The 25129-nt window shown below is 41.4% G+C and overlaps 2 protein-coding genes across 2 annotated transcripts; both read right to left on the bottom strand.

Annotated features, from left to right (window-relative positions):
- Nucleotides 1-1576: 1576 nt before the first annotated feature.
- LOC118372277 (T-box brain protein 1-like) lies at nt 1577-5453 on the bottom strand. Its single transcript, XM_035758109.2, has 6 exons — nt 4863-5453; nt 4453-4607; nt 4235-4356; nt 3816-3968; nt 3611-3672; nt 1577-3019 (listed from the first exon to the last, which is right to left on the bottom strand). The coding sequence occupies exons 1-6, from the start codon at nt 5390-5392 to the stop codon at nt 2407-2409; spliced, it is 1635 nt and encodes a 544-aa protein (XP_035614002.1). The 5' UTR covers nt 5393-5453; the 3' UTR covers nt 1577-2406.
- Nucleotides 5454-6966: 1513 nt separating this feature from the next.
- Nucleotides 6967-23809, bottom strand: LOC118372284 (26S proteasome non-ATPase regulatory subunit 14). The gene is made up of 11 exons (XM_035758118.2): nt 23646-23809; nt 22885-22934; nt 20959-21030; nt 20732-20851; nt 20540-20610; nt 20149-20299; nt 8477-8584; nt 8285-8359; nt 7861-7986; nt 7260-7322; nt 6967-7145 (listed from the first exon to the last, which is right to left on the bottom strand). Exons 2-11 carry the CDS (start codon nt 22930-22932, stop codon nt 7047-7049), a joined length of 933 nt encoding a protein of 310 aa, XP_035614011.1. The 5' UTR covers nt 22933-22934; nt 23646-23809; the 3' UTR covers nt 6967-7046.
- Nucleotides 23810-25129: the final 1320 nt, after the last annotated feature.

Raw genomic sequence — 25129 nt, 5'->3', positions numbered from 1 at the left:
ACAAAATAGGTCTTCTGGTCATACAAGAACAAACTAATAAATTGAAGTACCTGAGTATTCCGAAAAATAGTCACCTGATGCTTGTTAGGTAAAGTTAGACAATGCAAGGAAAATGAGAATAGTGTAACGACCCTGGGTTTATAAGTGCGGAAATGCTGTTTCATTACAATACCATGGGCGAAACCATCAATCTGTTTCTTCTGGTGAGATTTTAGGGAGGAATATGGATTTCTGAACCGTTGATGAAGCCTCGTCCTCTGACCAAGTAAGCAACCTTTCCCTCATTTCGTGCTATCTTGATCTTATTGTTTGAGGAGAGTGCACAATTATGAACTTGAAAAGGTATGAATAAACCAATTAGGCACATTTGGGTAGTCTTGATACCATCTTTTGAATAGATATGCAAGATTTCACTGGATCACTCAAAACTTTGCGCATACAGTGGTGTCATCTAGTGGCCAAAGTCTAAATTGCGCCTGGGCTGGAATAATTCATTATGCCCGTTCTCTTGCTTTTCAAAGATGAAGGTACAAAAACGCTTTTTTTCTTTCTTTATATTATCTTTTACCAGATCAATTCTCCTACATTCCTTTCACATTTCCACAAAATTCAAAGTGTTTCCTTTCAAATTGTATCAGTAATAGTCATATCCTTGTTTCAGGGTCTGAGCTACAGGCAGTTAGATTTGGGTATGTCATTTTAGGCTACGATTGAAAAAAGGGGGCGGATCCTTAAAATGTTTTTAAGCCTATACCTAACTATTTTCCTAGCCGTAACCTCATTTTCCTAGCCTGTTATGTTAATTCCAACCTGCCACGTGTTTTATCCTAACCTGCCATATTAGTTATCCAAACCTGCTATGTAAACAGTCCCTGGTTTGGGATTGGGCCATGACTACTTTCTGTTAATCTCTCATAGAAAGACTACTGGAAAGACAACTCGGAAACTTCCACTTTGGCCGAGTTTTCAAATCAAATCAAATGTATTTATATAGCCATTCATACCTTTCCACTTGGAAAGTATCATAAACAACCAATAGGAAGCTCTTTGCAAATAATTTACGTTATATGTAAATATGTAAACACAGCTGAGCAAATTGCGCAAGATTTTTGTTCTGGTTTAACCGAGATTAATTTTCTGTAAATACCTCAATGAAGGTTAAAGTAACTGTCCAGTGACAATATCACTTAAAAGTTCATTGTTTGTTAGCTCATTCTCAAATAATGTTGTTGACTCGTCCTATACTCGTATTTGACGCCAACGCATTTGAGAAAAAACCCATCTCAAAAATGCTTACTATTTCAACATATAGTGTTAAGTCAGGTTGGCTCACTGGCTGTGTTGGCCAATCAGCGGTTGACTTGTGATTCATATTTTTAATGACCTGTTTACACCCCCGTCATTGTTTTTGGGTTACGCCCATATCATTCAAACACCGAAAAGCTTATTTTCAACATATTTCATTATCTTTTGGTAGGAAAAGTGTTTTACTCATATTGTAAATTATAGGTCATATTTCGTAGAAATCTGGAAACACTGGGCAGTTATTTTAACACAAAATATTTTATTTTTAAAGAAAACGTCAATAGTCGCCGAATAATTGAGTTATTTGACAAATGTAAAATACAGATGTTGAATCAGCTATGTGAGTACAACAATACACACATTAAACATTATCAAGGATTAAAAAACAAGTTCAGATCTTTCATCTTCAGTTTGTTCCATTGTTCACGCATCTGCAAGCAAAGCAGCAACAGCACTGATAAACCATCATACCTGGTATAAACACATTTAAAGAGAGAAGGAATTGCAACTTCTCCATCTGCTTTTAATCGAATTTATATTTTTACTTCATTTTTAGATAATTAATTAGTGTACATCCTATCAAAGACTACAACAAATTCCCTCTTCGCCTTTTTTTGCGTTGGGCGTTGATTTATTAATATGTCCATTGTGTTTTGAAGCATTGGGCTACTTACTTTTAGTACAGTTGTTATAACTCAGAACCTTGTTTTTTTGCGCTAGTAAAGACATTGTGGATCATATATAGCCTACTAAAGCCAGCACAATAAAACATAATGCCAAGGAAACTCAACGCAGGCTAAGACATGAACACGTTCCAGAAATGTATTCAACAAATCAAAATCAATCAATCAAATCAGTCAAATTAGAAAACAGGATTCAATGAAAACATCTAGAGTGGGACTACAGCTAATGTTATATAGATACATTATTATAGCTTAAATAGACCATTTTGTCGTTAACATTTTAATACTTCAGTCATATCCACAGCCCACTGCAGGCTAATCCAAAAATGCAGTCTAATGAAAAAACGAATGAACGATTTCCAGATGACTATTTAGACTGGTGCCAATAACCTAGGATGGGATATCTCTTCAATTCAGTTTATGATGTCTCTATCCAACTAGACTCCGAGATATCTTGTGGTTTTGCGTCTTCAGAGACACTCGTTGGCAAACTCTCCTTTGAAAGTGAGAGGACCTCGTCAAAGTCCGCAGTACCAATAGCGTGTCCATTAGTCCAGCAGGACAGAGCCGGGCTAGACGCACCGCAATACTGGGGTGAGGTATGCGCAAAATCCGTTGGTTCTGCGTAATAAGTAAGGTCTCTACCCGAACTGTCCGTTGCGGACAGCTGTAGTGCCTTTCCAGCTGTTGCATATGACAGCAAAGTTGCCGTGTTTCCAGTCGCGTCATTTGTGCGGGAGGCATAGTCCAGTCTGTTGTTGGTTGGTGTCACAAACCATCTCGGGGATGCCGCCATCGTGTCCTCTTCGCTGATTTGCGGTGACAGCATGCTGTTAGTTAAGGGGACGTTATAGTCTAGTCCAGATGTAGCTCCTGCGCTAGGGCGGAAACAGGATTTGGCATAGGTGCTGACGAATTGGTGCTGAAGGAAAGAATTAGCAAGTGCATATCTGGCACCGGGCACAAACTGGGCGTAGGTCGAGTCACTCGGCGATGGCGTCAACCGGTCACTATCGTAGCCTGTGTAGATTCTAGAGACATTCAAAACAATCAATTAGGAAATTGGAAAATAATACAAATGAGAAAGACCTAAAATAAAACTCTTCCACAAGGGTGAAGTAACAATGGCATGCAATTATTATTATTTTTAAATTAACGGACGTCTTACACCATTAAGCCTAATTCATATCCAATAGTTTCTTACATTAGATTTAAAACACTAAATATTTGAAGATAATATTGGCAAGAAAATTGAACTTGTCTGTCTACATGAATTCTGACACACAAACGCATAAATATCCAATTGAACAAAAATATGCGCGTATCCAAATCCATAATGCATTTCAAGCTCGTTTACATCATAATGTAGTCCTTACCTTTAAAGCTGGTATTGAAGAAATCATAAAAAAAACATATGGTTGTTTTAGGAGTGACAGCAACGTCACAAATAAAGGGGGAAAAGTCGTGCGTAAAGCATAGTCTAATTTCGGAACAAACTACATTAAATGTGTTAATATTTTAGTCACAATTTGTGATATGAATCATTTCAATAGAATAATATTTAAATATGTAAGGATATTAAAAAACAAAACAATGGCTAGGCTAATATATTTTTTACTTACTTGTCATAATTGTCCCGAAAACCTTTTGCGAATGGATTGTGGTCTATTTTCAGCTGTGTTATCTGAAAGAAGAAAATAAAAACATTAAAAAAGGCCTCTCCTAGTCTAATGTCAATTTGTGAACCACGTTTACCCCAATAGGAAAATATTTGCCTAGCCCCAATTTAAAAAATTAATCAATATTTGAAAAAACGAATTTCCTTACGTCTGTGTTCTGGTATGCTGTGACTGCAACGAATTGCGTCTCGGGGAACGTAAATGACTGTCTGGGTTGACTGGCGTTCTCGGCCCCATCCTCGTGCACCTCGACCACATTAAGACGGGGTTGGTACCTATGGAGGGACTGAACGACAACCATCTGAACAGAGGACATGAAAAACAGGTGTTAATTGGGGCATCTGTGATCATCTCTAGAGACAAAGCACAATTTGAAGATTTGTGTAAAAAAAAAAGACATAAATTCTGAATTATTTCATACAATATGGTTGATAAATACATAAACTCTTTTTTTATATAGACAATCTCCCAATGAAACGTCTCTAGACTTGAATTTAGCATATTTTCAAGACGTCTTTCACCGTATATATATGAGCCTGTACGAAATAAGGATTATATTAAACGTACCTGCCCTGCACTTTCCAATGCCCCTTTATTATTTGCCAACTTCAGTTTTCCAAAAGAAATTTCTTGACGCATCCAGTGCGCGCCGGTGTTCGGAGAGTCTGGATGCATGTAGGCCTTGTTCCCTATAAATTGATTATTGAAGACATTACTCGCTTTCTTTGTCAGAAAACCTCACTTGGAGAGGATAGAAGGGGGACAAGAAAAGTAACATCACTTGCCTGTCCCATTTGACTCCGCTTTACCGCAGGGTACCCACTGTCCTCCTTGGAAACGCCAGTGATTAGGGTCCGCCAGACTGACGTCCACAAAAATATTGTAATTTGCCGTCGGATCAAGTCCAGATATATTAAAGCTCAGGAATGGAAACATTCGTCTGGAAGAATAAAAAATATAGAGTTTTATTTCCTTTACAACTTCCTAAAGCCCGCTAAAACTTTACTTAATGAGACAACGAAAATCATTCTAATTGGGACTATTGCTGTGGCCATATTTTGTTAATAAACCCCAGGCGTTTTCAATAAACAGGTCAATTTGACTTAGTCCAAATAAGTACGGCAGTTTGCCCACTATGTTGACATTAGCTAACATTATGCAAGGCAAGCGAGAATGTGAACGGGTCAATACTCACCGCCCCTGTTTAGTGATGATCATCTCTGTTTGGTGCCTGTGAAACGTGAGCCACAGAGCCCTATTGCAGAGATAAACTTGCGCTTTACCAAAAACCATCCCGGTTTGCATTGCTGAGGTCTTGTGGAAAGCACCTCCTTGGTGGCCATGCCCGTATGGCTGGGCGTAAAAATATCCGGGCGCTGGGAAGCCTTGAGGTGACGTAGTGGTCAAGAGGCTATTATATGAGCCTTGCGTGACCACAGGATGGTGTGCCATGTAGTGACCCGAACTGGTGATTGCGAGGGCCGGGTAGGTGGCTCCGTGCAGTGTCCGGTGTGGGAACATGGTACCAGGCGAGGCAGCAGACGCGGACTGAGCTTGGCTGGGGCTGGGCTGAGACGAGGGATACGGTCCCTCTGTAGATCCATGGAAGTTATGACGATTGTCGCAGACGGTCTCTTGAGCAGACTGCCTACTGCTTCCCTTGTCGCCGTCACCAAATGAGTCCTCCGAGTCGATAAAGTCGTCTGCGTCTGACAGATTTGTCATCCCTGTGGTTTCTTTATTAGAACGTGTTAGGTTCCTCTTTTCAGTTCAGCCCTTCACTTGAGGAGAGCATAGGGTGGTACTGGGTAGCGAGTTCAGACCTGTGGTAGTCGCTATCCATATTATTGGGCGTTGGATGTTGAGATGCGAAGATATTGGAGCTGCGCAAGGAGAATTACGCTCAACACAAAAACCAATTTGGTTAAGGTTACGCGTATCACATGTAGGGAATATGAACTCTAAATACTCTTGGAACGAAACTAATGAAACGTCTACAGTTGTTACTCTTTACATTACAGAATAGGGATAAGGTTTTAGAAGTAGCCTGTACAAACAGTTATATTTATAACAGTTATATAAATCTCTCTGATCATGTTGGTTTTGCTGGACGAACAAAATACTGCTGTTTTTATACCTCTAGTACCATGTGGCAGGTATATTATATTTAAACATGTTTATAGTTAATGACAACATTCATATTTCATTATTTGAATTTTTTAAAATCAGGAAATATGACTAAATATTGAAAGTGGGCATCACCTCACATCAAATGGAGGGTCATTTTAATGTTATTGGAAAACAAGGCTCCAAGGAGTGTCAGAAATGTCAACTATGGCATAACTAATTGAAAAATGACAGCTAGTGACAGCTGGCAGCTAGGCAAGATTCACAGGGTGTGTCGGAAGTGGCACCCTATTCACTATATACAGTTGAAGTCGGAAGTTTACATACACCTCAGTCAAATACATTTAAACTCAGTTTTTCACAATTCCTGACATTTAATCCTAGTAAAAATTCCCTCTCTTAGGTCAGTTAAGATCACCACTTTATTTTAATGTGAAATGTCAGAATAATAGTAGAGAATGACTTATCTTTTATTTCTTTCATCACATTCCCAGTGGGTCAGAAGTTTACATACACTCAATTAGTATTTGGTAGCTCGCACACACTTTTTCAGTTCCAAAAGTATGTTCATCTCTAGGAGACAGAACGCATCTCCATCCTGAGCGGTATGACGGCTGCATGGTCCCATGGTGTTTATACTTGCATACTGTTTGTACAGATGAATGTGGTACCTTCAGGCATTTGGAAACTGCTCCCAAGGATGAATCAGACTTATGGAGGTCTACAATATTCTTTTGAGGTCTTGGCTGATTTCCCCACGATGGAGGAAAGAGGAAAGATAATTTTCCAAGCTGTTTAAAGGCACAGTAAACTAAAGTGTATGTAAACTTCTGACCCACTGGAATTGTGATACAGTGAATGATAAGTGAAATTATAAAAAATTGCTAACCGACTTGCCAAAACAGTTTTAACAAGAAATTTGTGGAGTGGTTGAAAAACAGGTTTTAATGACTCCAACCTCAGTGTATGTAAACTTCAGACTTCAACTGCACATGCAATACATTTGACCAGGACCCAGGGAACTACATAAGGATGAGTGTGCCATTTCAGATGCAGCCATTCTGTATATACGGACCAAAACTCTCTCTTAGACCCATCTGAGACCAACCAGTCGAACCGCAACACGTCACCCATGCTGCTGTTCTGTATATTATAGATACAAGTCCACGGTCTACCTTTCATACACATTTATTTTTTATAAAACAAAACAAAGTTAGAATATGAACAGTTAAATGCTGGGGGGGAGGAGGCTTCACTGAAAGACCACAGTATCCAACATGGCGGCGAGGCATTGAACAATGTTGGACGTCATCAGGACGTCCACGTGCTCCTCCAGGTGCCTCTTGGGATCCTGCGAGAAGAACGCAGTTAACAGGTTAAGGAAGGTTATTGCAAAGATTTTCCATGGGAATTTATGATGATCGCAAAACAGATGTTGTATTCAGGTTACAGCGAGGACAGATACCTGCTTTCCGACATTCTTGATGGCCAGCTGCTCAGGGGTCATCTTATCCTCTTCTTCGACCGCCTGGGTTAGAACACGGGGACATTGATTCTCACTCAGACATTAACATTTAAAGCTGGGTCTTGTTCATTATGGCATGCAAATGTTGCACATTTTGCAACAGAATATGAAAAAGTGTGTTTTATTTGGTTTGACCTCACAGAACATACAATCATACAAACATCAGTTGCATCACACCTGGCCAGACCGCTCACTTTCAATATTTAAATAATAAATCATTCAATTTTCCTTTGTTACTGATGGTGCATTGATTGATTTCCACGTTTTTAGTTTACGCTTTTTCAAGACGAGAGATGAGAATGGAATCGTCCAACACATCACGCATCTCACTACACCCCCATACACCATGCCTATATCTTGAAAGGGAGTGTTTCTGATTGGACAAGTCCAGGTAGACCCTCCCTGTTTCAGTCCATTTTATTCTATTTGAATACTAATGAACACCACCCGGGAGAACTCATGCAGTTTGCCCACGCAGACCCCTGGTCTCAAAATACTTCCAGGCCCTCCCACTTTGCCCTTCTGATCCCTGCCTGCTCACCTTGTTGTAGTTCTTGGCCAGCTCCAGCATCTCCTTGACGATGTTCTCGTTGAGCTTGCAGTGCTCGCTGTAGTCCTGCAGGGTCAGGCCCTCCATCCAGCTCTTCTTGTGCAGGTTCAACAGCATCTGGGAGGTCAAGGATCAAAAGTAACTCAAGGATCATATGTTAATGTGGCACATGCAACCAAGAGAGGATAGAGGCACCGTGTACATATGTTTAACGGTCACACAGAAGATGACATCACCTGTCATTCAGGCAGGAGTACATACGGTAGGCATATTATGAAATGTCACTCTCAGCGGTGTAATTATAACTAACTCATTCAACTACGACAGTCAACAGTCCTCATATTTTTCTGATATTCTATACTCCCCTTAAATGTCATTTTGACATATATAGTAGATTTTCAGAAACTCTTCACACCTTTTGCTCGAGTTCATTTTTCCTGTAGTTGATGGTGATGGAGTAGTAATGCCTGTTCAGTCCATGGATCAGAGCCTTGGAGGAGGACAACAGATGATTGAAATAAGAACAGAAACTCTACATTCACGTGCATGTTAAAAACACAGAGGTGTTCAGGTGCGTGCTGGTCAACGGCTCCATGGTCTTACTTACCTGGATGGAGGGCTTGTTCAGATGCCCCAGGTTGGAGGTGGTTTGCCTGGGCTCGTGTCCCAGAACCATCATGTTGGCATTGATCAGCCGGAACGCATCGATAACAACCTGCCCGAAAGAACAAAAAGGAACCACGTGTTATCTCACAGAGAGTAGAGGAACAGTGTCTGTGTCAATTCCATTTCAATTCAATTCCTGAGCAGGAGAAATAAAATAAATAACTAAAAAAATCGAAAGCATGTGCTTTGGATCTAAGCCATGAGGGTAGCGTTAGTGTGTGAGAATAATGTGAAAGGGTGAGTAGATGATCGGGGACGGAGAGAGATGGTACCGTCCCTGATCTGATGTTCACTAACTGCTGTAACCAGGCTGTCACTCCAGATGTGTGTAAACGACACCAAAACCACGGCTCTGCCTGAGTGCCGTACATGTCCCTAATCACATCCTATTACTAGGCCCTAAGTTGCATCCTTCCAGGTGAGTAGACATTGCATAGTCACAGCAAGGCAAAGATATGCCACCATGCTATGAGGGGCTCTGCCAACTGCGGTTATGTGTGAAAGCATGACAGATGAGTAGCTCATGGTTACATTCATGTTAAAACATTGATGAGGATGATGGTTTTATGGCAGTCCTGACTCACTTATGCCTTGTTTAGTAGATGTCACCCTGAGACCTGCGTCCATAAATCACTGTGAAATCCTTTTACTACAAAGCATAGGAAATTAGTGTATTAAAACACATTTAGCTCTTTTCTCTCACTGGTCTTGGCTGCATTAGCCAAATATTAAGTACTGAACTTTTATAACCTGCATCGCTCCAAATTAACCCTAGGTTATCGTGTCTTGTGAGGAAATGGTTCACACGAAGGAAAGGTGCCCGAGCGCCGTGAAACGACTGGCATTATTGTTATGTTCCATCTATGTGGTTATATTGGCTGCTCATTCAATGGACCGTAATATATTGTGTACAACAATATTCCGAGTGGCGGACAGAGTGACGAGAGACGGTGAATGTGACAGGGAAGCAGGACACTGCCATGTTCTGAGCATATCAAGAGGAGGCTACATCTTTCACCAGCAAGACTTGGCCCGGGAGACACCCTTTCCTCTAAGGCAGAGGGGTGAAACCTGCTAAAAACACAAATATTTCAAAACGAGGATTAGCAAATGTGCCCTGGTATTTGCAGGTTTGTAAAAATGTAATATATATATTTTAATACTCTCTTTCTCACGCTTGGGTGGCAAAATATTATTAAGACTAAAAAGGTTTTAAACCATCCTCTCGGTCAACACACTACTCCTAATAGCAATCTAATTAAATATCTTTATGAGATTGCCTGTGCTTAGAAACCATTTCTAATGTAAAACATTGGAGAGCTAACTTTCATTTCTAGTGGTGCACTCTCCTCTGAGCGGAGATAACACATTGAGATGGAATTGGCTCTCACACCCACAGACAGCTCCGTGGAGGTGATAATAGACAGCTCCCCGGAGCACAGAGGCAGGAGGAGATGGAGGAAGTGCCATATGGGGCCCGTGAGGGTGGAAGAGAGAGAAAGAAACATAACAAGGAAAGGAGGGTGGTGGGGATGGGGGTGTATGATCAGTTCTAGATGAAGACATCTCAATCCCAGGAGATGTAAGAGTAAACAACCTTAGATGGCTACACGGGCAGAACGCTGTTAGCTAAAATCTCGAACGATTTGAGTTTCCACCCAATCAATCACTTGATTTTATTATTGGATTGATTGAAGTTTGCAGCCACGAGAAAGTCAACCTGTCACACAATTTGCATACAAATTAAATAGGAACATTGCTGAATAAATCATGGTGGTTTAGGGATGCAAACTGATGAAGGCCACAAAAAGGTGAGACATTTTTTTTGAGCAGAAACACGTGAAAAGAAATCTGTGTAAACGCCTGTTCCCATTTTCTATACGTGTGACTATCAGATTTTTGTGTAGCACCTCTACTCAATACTTCACTCTACCCAATACAACACATTGATTTTCACTTCACACTTTTTTACTGTATGATAGAAATGGCTACTGCAGAAAATAGCTAATTTGTTCATACCCAAAGGCCTACCTGTGATGGGCAGGAGGAATGCAGTAAGGAATACAACTGCATAATGATCTGCATTTATTTCCATTGTGGCAGTAAGGGGAAAACACTCTAGGCCTAGATGAAACCATATTTAGCCTACTCTCCAGACAACTTTACACACAGCCTACACTCACACCTCTCTCACACACACACACACACACCAAATGTTAGGCACCAAACAGAATTTACATTGACACTGACAGTGTTTGAACTACTTTGCAGATATGAAACAAACAGACAACCAAAATATGAAAAATATAAAATTCCCATTTTATGCTTCAAAACCAACTTTATAAGAGGTTTTAAAAATAGGTTATAGTTGACTCAGAATTCCATGGCATACAGTAAGGCATTATTGGCAGAATAGATGGATGCAGTTCAATGGATGATTCATATTCACCAATACATTTCTTGGTAGTCCAAAAAATATTGTTAGCAGGTTGTAAATCAAAGCTGACCTGGGTAATCTGCCCATACAGATTATCAAGGTAGATATGGATTATTTTAAATATGTTATTGGACAATAAACAGATATGGCTTATTAACCTATACGGTCTGAATAATGATGATCCAAGCTTCTTTGAAAATATAAGAATTTATCAACTCTACAAGCAACACTAGACTCTATTATTATGGTGGGAGATTTTAATACGGTCTTAAATTCCTCCTTGGACTGGAAAAGAAATCACACTACAAACTATCACCCTCAGGCACTTAAGGAAATCATGAATGTTATGGATATATTGGAATTAGTGGATATATGGAGACTGAAATACCCTGATCTAGTGAGATACACATGGCGGCGGCTTAATCAAGCTAGTCGTCTTGACTACTTTCTTATGCCATTCTCTCTGGCACCAAAAGTCTGTAAAAGTGTTAATAGGTCGGGGTCGAATGAGGTCGGATCATCACATTATTGGCATATTTAATTAAAGCCTTTCAGATGATAAATTGTTTAGAACTAGGACAGAATAATTTATAACTGACTTTTTCAGACATAACGTAGGTACAGCAGATCCCCTTATTGTATGGGACACTTTTAAGTGTGCCTTTAGGGGCCATGTAATTCAGTACTCATCTATAAAACAAAAGCAATTTAGATCAAAAGAGTCCATATTAACAAAGGAAATTGAAGGACTAACAGTACAGTTAGATAGCAATAGAGGCACAGAATAAATTAGAGGAAAAACAAAAAGAAATGGAGGAACTTATTCAAGAAAGATGCAGTGTAATATATTATAAAAATAAAGCGAACTGGATGGAATATGGGGAAAATGCACCAAATTATTTTTCAATCTTCATTATAGAAATGCTACCAAAAAAAAAGTATTAAAACTTGTTACAAATGATGGAGTCATGCATGATTCACCAAATTATATTTTGAAAGAGGAAGTAAAGTACTTTAAGAATATGTTTTCATTTCAGACTCCTCCATATCCACTAACTGAAACTAATTGTATGGATGTTTTTCCTAATAATAATGTAAAATTAACATCTGTACAGAAAGACTCGTGAAGGTCAAATTACAGAGGAGGAACTGCTTGAGGGAATTGGGGCCTTTAAGGATTGGAAAACACCAGGGCTGGATGGCATACCAGTGAAAGTATACAACACTTTTTTTATATACTCAGAGGACCATTATTTGCATGTTTTAACCACTCCTATATAAATGGTAGATTATCAGAAACGCAACCAGAAGGTCTGATAACATTATTACTGAAACAGGACCCAAGTGGTATATATAAAGATCCAGTCCATTTAAGAAATTGGAGACCTCTTACACTTCAGTGTTGTGATGCAAAAATCCTAGCAAAATGCTTGTCGCATAGAATTTAGAAAGTATTGTCAGATATTATTCATCCTAATCAGACAGTTTTTTTTACATGGACAATACATTGGCGATAATACACTGCTCAAAAAATAAAGGGAACACTTAAACACAATGTAACTCCAAGTCAATCACACTTCTGTGAAATCAAACTGTCCACTTAGGGAGCAACACTGATTGACAATAAATTTCACATGCTGTTGTGCAAATGGAAGACAACAGGTGGGTGGAAATTATAGGCAATTAGCAAGACACCCCCAATAAAGGAGTGGTTCTGCAGGTGGTGACCACAGACCACTTCTCAGTTCCTATGCTTCCTGGCTGATGTTTTGGGCACTTTTGAATGCTGGCGGTGCTTTCACTCTAGTGGTAGCATGAGACGGAGTCTACAACCCACACAAGTGGCTCAGGTAGTGCAGCTCATCCAGGATGGCACATCAATGCGAGCTGTGGCAAGAAGGTTTGCTGTGTCTGTCAGCGTAGTGTCCAGAGCATGGAGGCGCTACCAGGAGACAGGCCAGTACATCAGGAGACGTGGAGGAGGACCGCGACCTCCGCCTTTGTGCAAGGAGGAGCAGGAGGAGCACTGCCAGAGCCCTGCAAAATGACCTCCAGCAGGCCACAAATGTGCATGTGTCTGTTCAAACGGTCAGAAACAGACTCCATGAGGGTGGTATGAGGACCCGACGTCCACAGGTGGGGGTTGTGCTTACAGCCCAACACCGTGCAGGACGTTTGGCATTTGCCAGAGAACACCAAGATTGGCAAATTCGTCACTGGCGCCCTGTGCTCTTCACAGATGAAAGCAGGTTCACACTGAGCACATGTGACAGAGTCTGGAGACGCCGTGGAGAACGTTCTGCTGCCTGCAACATCCTCCAGCATGACCGGTTTGGCGGTGGGTCAGTCATGGTGTGGGGTGTCATTTCTTTCGGGAGCCGCACAGCCCTCCATGTGCTCGCCAGTAGCCTGACTGCCATTAGGTACCGAGATGAGATCCTCAGAACCCTTGTGAGACCATATGCTAGTGCGGTTGGCCCTGGGTTCCTCCTAATGTAAGACAATGCTAGACCTCATGTGGCTGGATGTGTCAGCAGTTCCTGCAAGAGGAAGGCATTGATGCTATGGACTGGCCCACCCGTTCCCCAGACCTGAATCCAATTGAGCACATGTCTCGCTCCATCCACCAACGCCACGTTGCACTACAGACTGTCCAGGTGTTGGCGGATGCTTTAGTCTAGGTCTGGGAGGAGATCCCTTAGGAGACCATCCGCCACCTCATCAGGAGCATGCCCAGGCGTTGTAGGGAGGTCATACAGGCACGTGGAGGCCACACACACACTTCTGAGCCTCATTTTGACTTGTTTTAAGGACATTACATCAAAGTTGGATCAGCCTGTAGTGTGGTTTTCCACTTTAATTTTGAGTGTGACTCCAAATCCAGACCTCCATGGGTTGATAAATTTGATTTCCATTGATAATTTGTGTGATTTTGTTGTCAGCACATTCAACTATGTAAAGAAATAAGTATTTAATAAGAATATTTCATTCATTCAGATCTAGGATGTATTATTTTAGTGTTCCCTTTATTTTTTTGAGCAGTGTATAAGACAAGTACTGGAAACAATAGAATGCTATGAAATATCGGGGACACCAGGCCTGGTTTTCATAGCTGATTCTGAAAAGGCTTTTGATAAAGTACGGCTGGAGTTTATATATAAATGCCTAGAATATTTCAATTTTGGGGAATCTCTTATAAAATGGGTTAAAAAGGTATGTATAGTAACCCTAGGTGTAAAATAGTAAATGGCTACATCTCAGAAAGTTTAAAACTATCTAGGTCTAATGGGCCACTGTGTTCACAACGTTGAGATCAGCAAACTGCTCGACCACAACATCATACACATGATCTGCAGTTGTAAGGCTGATTGGACGTACTACCAAATTTGTTGGAGAAATTACCATTCAATTATCTGGCAACAGCTCTGTAGACATTACTACAGTCAGCAAGAAATGTGAATTGCTTTGCTATCGAGCTATGATGAATTTGAACAACATCCACAGTTAGCATATCGCTTAGTTCCGTTTGTATACATTTGGCATTGATCAAATTGGCAGGCAGGCAAGTCCCCATTCAGTTGTCAAAACGTGAGTTGGGAGAAGCATGCATTGGCAGGCAAGCTGCAGAAGGATGAGCAGGCTAATATTCCCCATAATTTATCAGTGCAATTGAGACGGCCACCTAGCTGAAAAAGTTTTACAAGGTTTCTCTAATGTTCCCTCGTTAGATTTTAGCTCATCACATTCTGGTTAGCTAGTTGTTAATCTTATTGTTGATGCTGTGCATAGGCAACTGAGTGAGAGAGAGCCTACCTTTTCATGGTTGTTTGATCAGTAGGACTGAAGTTCCCAAATGTAAGAGGACTCCTGTGGCATTTGCAGAAATCCATTCAGGTGTATTTTATGGCTTTTGGCAAATGCGTTCTAATGATATAAAGTCACGCTGTTGCTACTGCCTGTAAAAACACAGTCCAGTTCAAATTGAATGACGGAAGGCCCGCGTGGCAAATGGCTTATTTGCATATAGGCCTACTGTAACTGATTGTCTATGGCGCACTGGTCTGCGAAGACTTAAGGTTTTATTTACTGCAGCGTCTAATAATTATCCAAACGCACGGCCGCTTTCCCACTTTTCACAAATGCCCTACATGACTATACGTCATTCGCAAACATTCTATGAATTCATGAAAACAACCATATCTAAGCGCTCGCTTGTCAGAAAATGTAAAACAATGGTGTTATATTCTTCCTGGGGGGGGGTGTATATGATCAGATTTTAGTAAGACTTGTTGCTAAAACGCTGTCAGTTCCAATTTAAGGATCACCAGAAAAAGAGATCGACTTTTGATTCAGATTTGAATTACATTGATTAGGCACATGAATCCTACTTTTGAAGCATCTATCCCTTGTTCCAGTGCCATCCAAATGTGCATAGCCAAGGTACCATGCTAGCTAGCGAGGTAACATCACTAAACAAGGTTTAGTTCATCAAACCAAAAACTAGGGCCCGTGAGTAGTTTTAAACCACCCGCGTCATGGTTAAAGAAATTGTACGTAAACGAGAGGGTGTGCTAAACTACCTTTTTAGCACCGCTGTGCCTTGGTTATAGGTACGAGGCAGAGTACCGTAGATCAGCAGTCTTGTTTAAAGTTGTTCTGCACAACGGGTTACCAATTAAATAAAAAGGCTACTATTTCATCCCTGACGAAAATATAGGCCTAGTCAAAAACACATATGGTTGCTAGCCAAGCCGGCTGGCCGTTCATTCCATCCGTTGTTGCAAACCAAAATGGTAGAAATAATGTCTAGATGCCTTTTACAGTCAAGGTAATGAATTAGCTCAATGCCTAGGTTTACCTCCACTGTATTCACATCCTACCATACCCTTGTCTGTGCATTATTCCTTGAATCTATTCTTCCGTGCCCAGAAACATGATCCTTTTACTCTCTGTTCTGAACGCACTAGACAATCAGTTCTTATAGCCTTTAGCCGTACCCTTATCATACTCCTCCTCTGTTCCTCTGGTGATGTAGAGGTTAACCCAGGCCCTGCAGCACCTAGCGCCACTCCCATTCCCCAGGCGCTCTCAAGTGTTGACTTCTGTAACCATAAAAGCCTTGGAATCATGCTTGTTAACATTAGAATCCTCCTCCCTAAGTTTATTTTATTCACTGCTTTAGCACACTCTGCCAACCCGGATGTCCTAGCCATGTCTGAATTCTAGCTTAGGAAGGCCATCAAAAATCCTGAAATCTCCATCCCCAACTATAACATTTTCTGACAAGATAGAACTGCCAAAGGGGGCGGTGTTGCAATCTACTGCAGAGATAGCCTGCAGAGTTCTGTCTTACTATCCAGGTCTGTACCCAAACAATTTGAGCTTCTACTTTTAAAAATCCACCACTTTGATATGCTTAACACTTGGATATGCTTAACACAGACCAGGATAGACCTACAATCTAAGCTTGATGCACTCAATCTCACAAATTATCAATGAATCTACCAGGTACAACCCCAAATCCGTAAACACAGGCACCCTCATAGATATCATCCTGACCTCTAAATACACCTCTGCTGTCTTCAACCAGGATCTCAGCGATCACTGCGTCCATAATGGGTCTGCGGTCAAACAACCACCCCTCATCACTGTCAAACACTCCCTAAAACACTTCAGTGAGCATGCCTTTCCAATCGACCTGGCCCAGGTATCCAGGAAGGATATTGACCTAATTTTGTCAGTAGAGGATGCATGGTTATTCTTTAAAAGTGCTTTCCTCACCATCTTAAATAAGCATGCCTCATTCAAATAATGTATAACCAGGAACAGATATAGCCCTTGGTTCACTCCAGACCTGACTGCCCTTGACCAGCAGAAAAACATCCTGTGGCGGACTGCATTAGCATTGAATAGCCCCCGCAATATGCAACTTTTCAGGAAGTTAGGAACCAATATACACAGGCAGTTAGGAAAGCGAAGGCGAGCTTTTTCAAACAGAAAATTACATTCTGTAGCACAAGCTCAAAAATGTTCTGCCACACTGTAAAGTCCATGGAGAATAAGAGCACCTCCTCCCAGCTGCCCACTGCACCGAGACTAGGAAACACTGTCACCACCGATAAATCCACGATAATTGAGAATTTCAATAAGCATTTATCTACAGCTGGCCATGCTTTCCACCTGGCTACCCCTACCCCAGTCAACAGCTCTGCACCCCCCACAGCAACTTGCCCAAGCCTGTTACAGACCTATATCTATCTATCCTACCCTGCCTTTCTAAGGCCTTCGAAAGCCAAGTAAACAAACAGATCACCGCCCATTTCGAATACCACCGTACCTTCTCCGCTTTGCAATCTGGTTTCCGAGCTGGTCATGGGTGCACCTCAGCCACGCTCAAGGTACTAAAGCGATATCATAACCACCATCGATCGATAAGAGACATTACTGTGCAGCCGTATTCATCCACCTGGCCAAGGCTTTCGACTCTGTCAATCACCACATTCTTATGGGCAGACTCAACAGCCTTGGTTTCTCAAATAACTGCCTCGCCTGGTTCACCAACTTCTTCTCAGACAGAGTTCAATGTGTCAAATCGGAGGGCTTGTTGTCCGGACCTCTTGCAGTCTCTATGGGGGTGCCACAGGGTTCAATTCTCAGGCCGACTCTTTTCTCTGAATACATCATTGATGTCGCTCTTGCTACTTGGTGATTCTCTGATCCACCTACCTTTACACAGACGACACCATTCTGTATACTTCTGGCCCTTCTTTGGACACTGTGTTAACTAAACTCCAGACGTGTTTCAATGCCATACAACTCTCCTTCCGTGGCCTCCAACTGCAAGTAAAACTAAACGCATGCTCCTCAACCTGGCTGCTCACACCTGCCCGCCCACCCAGCATCACTACTCTGCACGGTTCTGACATAGAATATGTGGACACCTACAAATACCTAGGGGTCTGGTTAGACTGTCCTTCCAGACTCACATTAAGCATCTCTAATCCAAAATTAAATCTAGAATCGGCTTCTAATTTCACAACAAAGCAACCTTCACTCATGCTGCCAAACATACCCTGGTCAAACTGACTATCCTACTGATCCTCGACTTCAGCTATGTCATTTACAAAATAGCCTCCAACACTCTACTCAGAAAATTGGATGTAGTCTTATCACAGTGCCATCTATTTAGTCACCAAAGTCCCATATACTACCCACCACTGTGACCTGTATATACTACCCACCACTGGCTCCAGGTCATCTATACGCCTTTGCTAGGTAAAGCCCCGCCTTATCTCAACTCACAAAGCAGCACGTGCTCCAGCAGGTATATTTCACTGGTTACCCTCAAAGCCAATCCATCTTTTTGCCACCTTCCCTTCCAGTTCTCTGCTGCCAATGACTGGAACGAATTGCAACATTTTTTTAAATCACTGAAGCTGGAGACTCATATGTCCCTCACTAACTTGAACTTCTTGACGCTACCCATCCCTTAAGCGGGATAATTGTCATCAGCAACCGCCGAATAGCATAGCGCCTCAGTCAAATAACATTACTAAAAATATTCATATTCATGAAATCACAAGTGCAATATTGCAAAACACAGTTTAGCCTTTTGTTAATCCACCTGTCTCAGATTTTGAAATTATGCTTTACAGCGAAAGCAATCTAAGCATGTGTACGTTTATCGATCGCATGACAAAACATTAAGTACACTTAGCATCAGGTAGCTCGGTCACGAAAATCAGAAAAGCAATCAAATTAATTGTTTACCTTTGATGATTTTCGGATGTTTTCACTCACGAGACTCCCAGTTACACAACAAATGTTCCTTTTGTTCCATAAAGATTATTTTTATATCCAAAATACCTCAGTTTGTTTGGCGAATTATGTTCAGAAATCCACAGGAAAGAGCGGTCACGACAACGCAGACAAATTCCAAATAATATCCGTAATGTCCACAAAAACATATCAAACGTTTTTTATAATCAATCCTCAGGTTGTTTTTAAAATATATAATCGATAATATATCAACCGCAAATGTCTTTCACAGTAGGAGAGGGAAAAGCAATATCTATCCAAACTCTGTTGCGCGAGCAAAACTCATGACCACTTGACGCGATGTTATCGTTCTGGCTCATTTTTCAAGATAAAAGCCTGAAACTGTCTGAAGACTGTTGACACCTTGAGGAAGCGATAGGAAAAGGAATCTGGTTGATATCCCTTTAAATGGAGCAATGGGAGGCTATGGAACATGTTGTTTTCAAAATAGAAGCCACTTCCTGGTTTGATTTTTCTCAGGATTTCGCCTGCGATATCAGTTCTGGTATACTCAGACAATATTTTGACAGTTTTGGAAACTTTAAAGTATTTTCTATCCTAATCTGTCAACTATATGCATATTCTAGCACATGGTCCTGAGAAATAGGTAGTTTACTTTGGGAACGTTATTTTTCAAAACATAAAAATAGTTCCCCCTAGCTTCAAGAGGTTAAGCATCAGCTGTCAGAGCAGCTCACAGATCATTGCACCTGTACATCGCACATCTGTAAATAGCCCATCCAACTGCCTCATCCCCATATTGTTTTTTTTGTACCCCAGCATCTCTACTTGCACATTCATCACTCCAGTGTTGAATTAATTACAATTTAGCAATTAGTCACTACGGCCTATTTATTGCCGTACGTCCCTAATCTTACCTCATTTGCACACACTGTATATAGACTTTTCTATTGTGTTATTGACTGTACTTTGTTTATTCCATGTGTAACTGTTGTTGTTTGTGTCGCACTGCTTTGCTTCATCTTGGCCAGGTCGCAGTTGTAAATGAGAACTTGTTCTCAACTGGCCTACCTGGTTAAATAAAGGTGAAATATATATATTTTTTATTTATTTTAAATATACGTGTTCCAGTAGGTTGTTACACACAGACAGTAAAAGTGAGGTAAGCCCGAGCAACGCAAAGTTAGCCGAGGCAAGTGTGTGGTAATGCTAGCTTGCCAACTTAGATGCTAATGTAGCAAGCTAACATTTATTACACACAAAGTTGTTATTTGTACAATTGAAACATACATCCTTCTTATCAACTATAGTCACAGCATTGTTTTGCAGCCAGGTTGCAAAACGTAGAATATCGTTGAAATGTGACGAGTTTGCATGCCTGAGGTTGTTGGACGTACCTTTCCTTTGACGCTCTGGATGGGGTCCACCACCACGGCCACGGCTCTCTCCGACAGGGCCTCGAAACTCTGCTGGGTGTTGATGTCAACACCGGACAGCCAGCAGCCAAACCCGGGGTGACTGTGGTACCAGCCCACCACCATCTCTGGTCTAGTTGGAGGAGCCACCACACAACCACCTCTATTTTAGTTCAACACTATTACTGCACAGATGCCTTTCTTTGTGTCTATTTTACACATGTTTTGTTTTATTGTTACAAATGACATTTTTCTGTTTTTAAGTGTATCCTGGAGTGTAGAGCATGTGTGTAACTTTGTCCTGGAGATGCTATGCCAAATAGAGTGGCGTACTAACTAATCATTTTGTATTAATAAGTCCATATGCATTTACCTGCCAGTCTGCTTAAGCATATCCAACATTTTAGCTTGGAAGACGGGGTCCACGGCCTCCACACTGACACCCTATTGGAGAGAGAAGTGCTAATACGCAAACACCAGTGGAGAAAACGTCACATGCATAACTATAGAGTTACTCAACATTGTCCTGCGAGGTCTGTTAGGGGAAATGACTGGGAAAACGTACAGTTCCTGACTGCGGCATGGCGAACACGTCAATCACTCGCACAGTGTAGTCGTCCACAAACTCGCCCAGCATCAAACCCATGACCTCCATGGGCACACCAGCACGCCCGTGCTTCAGCATCTGAAGGAGATGGAAATACATGGTGAGACATAGACGACTGCCATGGACACACAAGTAACAAGTTGGTATAAATTATAAATGGCAACTGCGGTTTATTTCCTTCTTACCTTGAGCAGTGCCAGTGAGGAGATGTACACCTGCTCTGCAGTGTCTACGGCGGGGGCGTCTGTAGGTGGGCCCTGAGGGGAAAATAACAGCTTTTAGGCTATAGTTGACTATCACACAGAGCTGGTTAAGGATGACAAAATACAGCTTCACTGCAGTTTATGATATATTAGTATTATATTACTGACAAACTGATGTTCATTGTTTAAAGGGAGACTCAGCGAAATGATGTTGCCACGAGCGGCACCGCAGATATTGAGATGAGTGAGATGCAAGACTTCGCTCTCTCACAGTGTCTGCACACGTCCACTGGGAAGTTGAGCCTCGTGCTTCAACGCTCTTAGTTGTTGCGGAAATTGACCAACTATACTGTTTACTTTATGCTTCTACGTCATATCGTTTTGTCTACCTGTAACATATTTTGTTGACAATAAACACCACCTTCAAATTGACATTAGCCTAGCCACTAGCCAGTGAAAACCCCAGCAGCATTGCAGTTCTTGACACACTGAAACCAGTGTATCTGGCACCTACTACCATACCCCGTTCAAAAGCACTTAAATATTTTGTCTTGCCCATTCACCCTCAATGGCACACATCCACAATCCATGTCTCAATTGTCTCAAAGCTTAAAAGTCCTTCTTTAACCCGTCTCATCCCCTTCATCTACTGATTTAAGTGGATTTAGCAAGTCACATCAATTAGGGATCATGGCTTTCACTTGGTCAGTCTGTCACAGAAAGAGCATGTGTTCCTTCCTAATGTTTTCTACATTCAGTGTATGTTCAATATCCTGAAAGTAATTTAGTAATTTAAACGGTGATCTGAAACCCTGCATGTCAGAGAGGAAGAGGTTAAAAGAAGACACCCCCCCCCTATTTTTAACACCTCTGTAGGGTGCCAAGGCAGCCACTTACTGGAGGTGTTAATTGGCAAATTCAACGCCAGTTGGGAGCAAGCTCCTCATTGGCCTCGCCTTGCAAGGCTTGGCCACTGCGAACACAACAAAGTGGGCTCTTTTTATTTCTCTCACCAAAGAGCGCCCTGGGCTCTTTTGATTGGGCAGGGCTACACTACTCTAAAAACATGTTCCAACAAAGCATGCTCGATAATAGTGCAAGGGAGACACTGCAGTGGTTGGTCAGCCTACACCATAATTCTTTACTTTCGATTAGGCGACTTAGAATTTGTTAATACATATTGAACAGAATGCCTTGACAATCTATTCTCACTATCCAGTTCACATGAAAAATAATGTGTAGAGCTAATAGGCTATAGCTAGGAAAACTATTCAACTTTGCAGAGGTTACTGAGTGAGGCAATTGGCTCCCGAGTGGCGCAGTGGTCTAAGGCTCTGCATCTCAGTGCAAGAGGCATCACTACAGCCCCTGGTTCGAATCCAGACTATCACATCCGGTCGTGATTGCGAGTCCCATAGGGCGACGCACAATTGGCCCAGGGTCATCCAAGTTTGGCCTGGGTAAGCAGTCATTGTAAATAAAAATGTGTTCTCAACTGACTTGCCTAGTTAAATAAAGGTTAAATAAAAACAATTATATAAGTTGGGCATTTTTATAACTAACTCTTAACATGATTTTGTGGGCTATAGACTACATAACATTCCAATACTTACAATATTTAAGACAGCTAAGCTGTGCCAGGTCCTTTTCAGTCTGTGGATAAGAACAACAAGGTCTACCCTGGCTACAGCCCCTCACTTTTCATTTGTAGTCGCTTCTGCCTATTCCACCCATCTCAAGTCAGCATCACTCCCTGTTTGGTGATCAGGAATACGATAGGTGTTGTAGTGAGGCTAGGATAGATATAGCCCAATATTAGAGCTCTGATTCATTATTGAATTAATGAGACAAGGTCTAAAGGCATTTCATAGCGACAGGGTGCGAAATAAGTCATGGCTGAAAACACACCTGACCCAGTCCAGGCATTCCTCCTCCAAGCCTCAGCAGCCTATCCATTTCTGTTGAGGGGAAAAAAACAGCAATGAATGTCAACCCTATTTATCATCTTCAACCCGATTACTTTCTAAACAATATGCATTGTTGTTAGATAGTAAACTACAAAACAGTTAATCTATTTCACCAAAAGGCAGTAAAAAAGAACAGGATAGAATGACATGATGGCATAGTTTGACAGGTAACGTTAGCTCTCAGACAATATGAGGTAGCTGATTTTCCTGATTAATCTGGAACGTCTGCTTTCAGACAGTACCATCTAGTTATTTTTCCTGCCTGTTATATAACTAGATTCAAGAATTTGTGATGAGACCATTTAATGTTAATGACAGTCAAGTCACTCCGCTAACTCACATCGTTGACAGTTAGCGTTAGCTACATATTATAGGTAGTTGGCTAATCATCTAGCTGTCTAAGTTAATGTTATCCACCAGAACAAATAAAATAAATGTTAAAACACGGTATAACATCAAATTCTTAATAAACAGTGGTCCCTGTCAACTATCCAACATGTTTGACTAAGTTTGCTAACGTTAACCAGATAAACTGTCTTAGCTCGCTTGCTAGCGGTAACGTTAGCGACAGTTAGCTAGCTAACGTTAGCTCTTTCGTTGCACGAGAGTCGAAAACCCGAACTAATTAGATAGCAACTTCTTCAGCGTGGATTATTTTCTGCTAGGGTAGTGATCTAAAAATTTGTGGGAGTGCGATCTTACCTATTCAATCTGTAAAAATGTTGGAAAGAATACTCGCGTGTGATAACTATTGAAGTCGAGCTTGCTACAATGAATCAGCCAGAATTCCTCATTCAAAACAAATTCGTCGGAACATTGGGTACTTCCGGCGCCTTGATGACCACTTCCACCCTCCGCAACATTCTGCTGTAGGTCGCTTTCTAGAAGCAAGGGGGAGCTGAATGCAGCTGACTCCGTGTCCCTTAAGCTCCACCAGCTCGTTAAGAAGTTTGTGCATTTAATACAGACCCAAATTGATGCTCAAAGCACCAAATATTAGTGTGATACAAACTAGGCTAACAAACCTGTTCCAACCTTTGTGAGAATGTATAATTGCCATTGTCCCTAGCTACCAATGTGGGCATCCTAGTGCAGCCTGCTATAATTGTCAAATCATACCATTATATTCCCCTGAGATTTGTAGCTTGTTTGTCGTGCAATGACTAAAAGCTGTTTTTGTTCTGCTTCCCTTCTCACATAATATATAACTGTTGGTCCCCCCATTTCCATCCCTGGGGTTTTGACACATTGTAATTAGCTTCTTACTACACCCCCAAAATGCCTCGCATACTCTTCTCTTTATGGATTTCTAGTATAACCAACATTTGGGGGGCAGGCAGACATAGCCTACACAGAATGAGGACACATCACAAAACAGTTGTGGAACATGTTCTTTGGTTTCAAGCCAAGACCGACCAATAGCTGATATCCAAAGTGTCCAATAGAAGTATATGAAAATAGTTTAAGCTACAGAACCATGGTCAACAATGACAAATAGAAGATGGGGGCAATAGTATCACCACTTAACAATCACACACACTGTATCTAATGTGCCAGTTGCTGTAGATCTCTACATCTGTTCTTGGAAGGCCGTACCTCAGCATCAAAGGGGGAGTCAAATAGTGAATCACACTCAATTAGTACAATAACAGTCAAGATAATTACACAAGCAAACTACCAGTGAGAGAAAAAAACACCTAGTGACCACATCTGTCACATGGAATGCGTGTCAGCCATTAAATTGTCTATCTTTGTCTGAGGTGTATCACCAAGCCGCCATGTCCCCAGCTCATCAGTGGAGGTGTTGGCAGTAGAACGTTTGTTTCTCTCTCCATCTACACCTCCCTCCAGAACGCCTGTCACATCAGCGGAGGTGAAAGGTCACCCCGGCGCCATCTGCTCAAGGCGGGGTCCTCCGCCAAAAGATGCCAACCACACACTGTGCAGTAGAGTAGACCAATTAAAAACAACGTTGCCTATTTCGTTCAGAAAAATGTATGAACGTGTCACTCCCAATCCCTTGAAGTGAGTTGGATGTGGAGTGCATAGTGACAGACAGGTGGTTTAAAAAACAACAACCCATTGATTACTTCCGTAAATATCTCAGAATGTGCATCAGAGCACAATTATTTTGCATTGGTGACAATGGGAGAGAAGTGAGTGAGTGTTATTATCTTTTAATCAAA

Source organism: Oncorhynchus keta, chromosome 37 (assembly GCF_023373465.1).
Source record: "Oncorhynchus keta strain PuntledgeMale-10-30-2019 chromosome 37, Oket_V2, whole genome shotgun sequence".
NCBI lineage: Eukaryota > Metazoa > Chordata > Actinopteri > Salmoniformes > Salmonidae > Oncorhynchus > Oncorhynchus keta.
This window is presented reverse-complemented; position numbering and strand designations above follow the sequence as displayed.

Coding starts and splice junctions, on each gene's coding strand:
- LOC118372284 (XM_035758118.2), bottom strand. CDS start 22,932: ATGGATAGGCTGCTGAGGCTTGGAGGAGGAATGCCTGGACTGGGTCAG. Junction 20,852..20,958: donor CCTCACTGGCACTGCTCAAG/GTAAGAAGGAAA, acceptor CATCTCCTTCAG/ATGCTGAAGCACGGGCGTGC. Junction 8,360..8,476: donor TGAACAAGCCCTCCATCCAG/GTAAGTAAGACC, acceptor TCCTCCTCCAAG/GCTCTGATCCATGGACTGAA.
- LOC118372277 (XM_035758109.2), bottom strand. CDS start 5,392: ATGACAAATCTGTCAGACGCAGACGACTTTATCGACTCGGAGGACTCA. Junction 4,608..4,862: donor ATCATCACTAAACAGGGGCG/GTGAGTATTGAC, acceptor TTATTCTTCCAG/ACGAATGTTTCCATTCCTGA. Junction 4,357..4,452: donor AGCGGAGTCAAATGGGACAG/GCAAGTGATGTT, acceptor ATCAATTTATAG/GGAACAAGGCCTACATGCAT.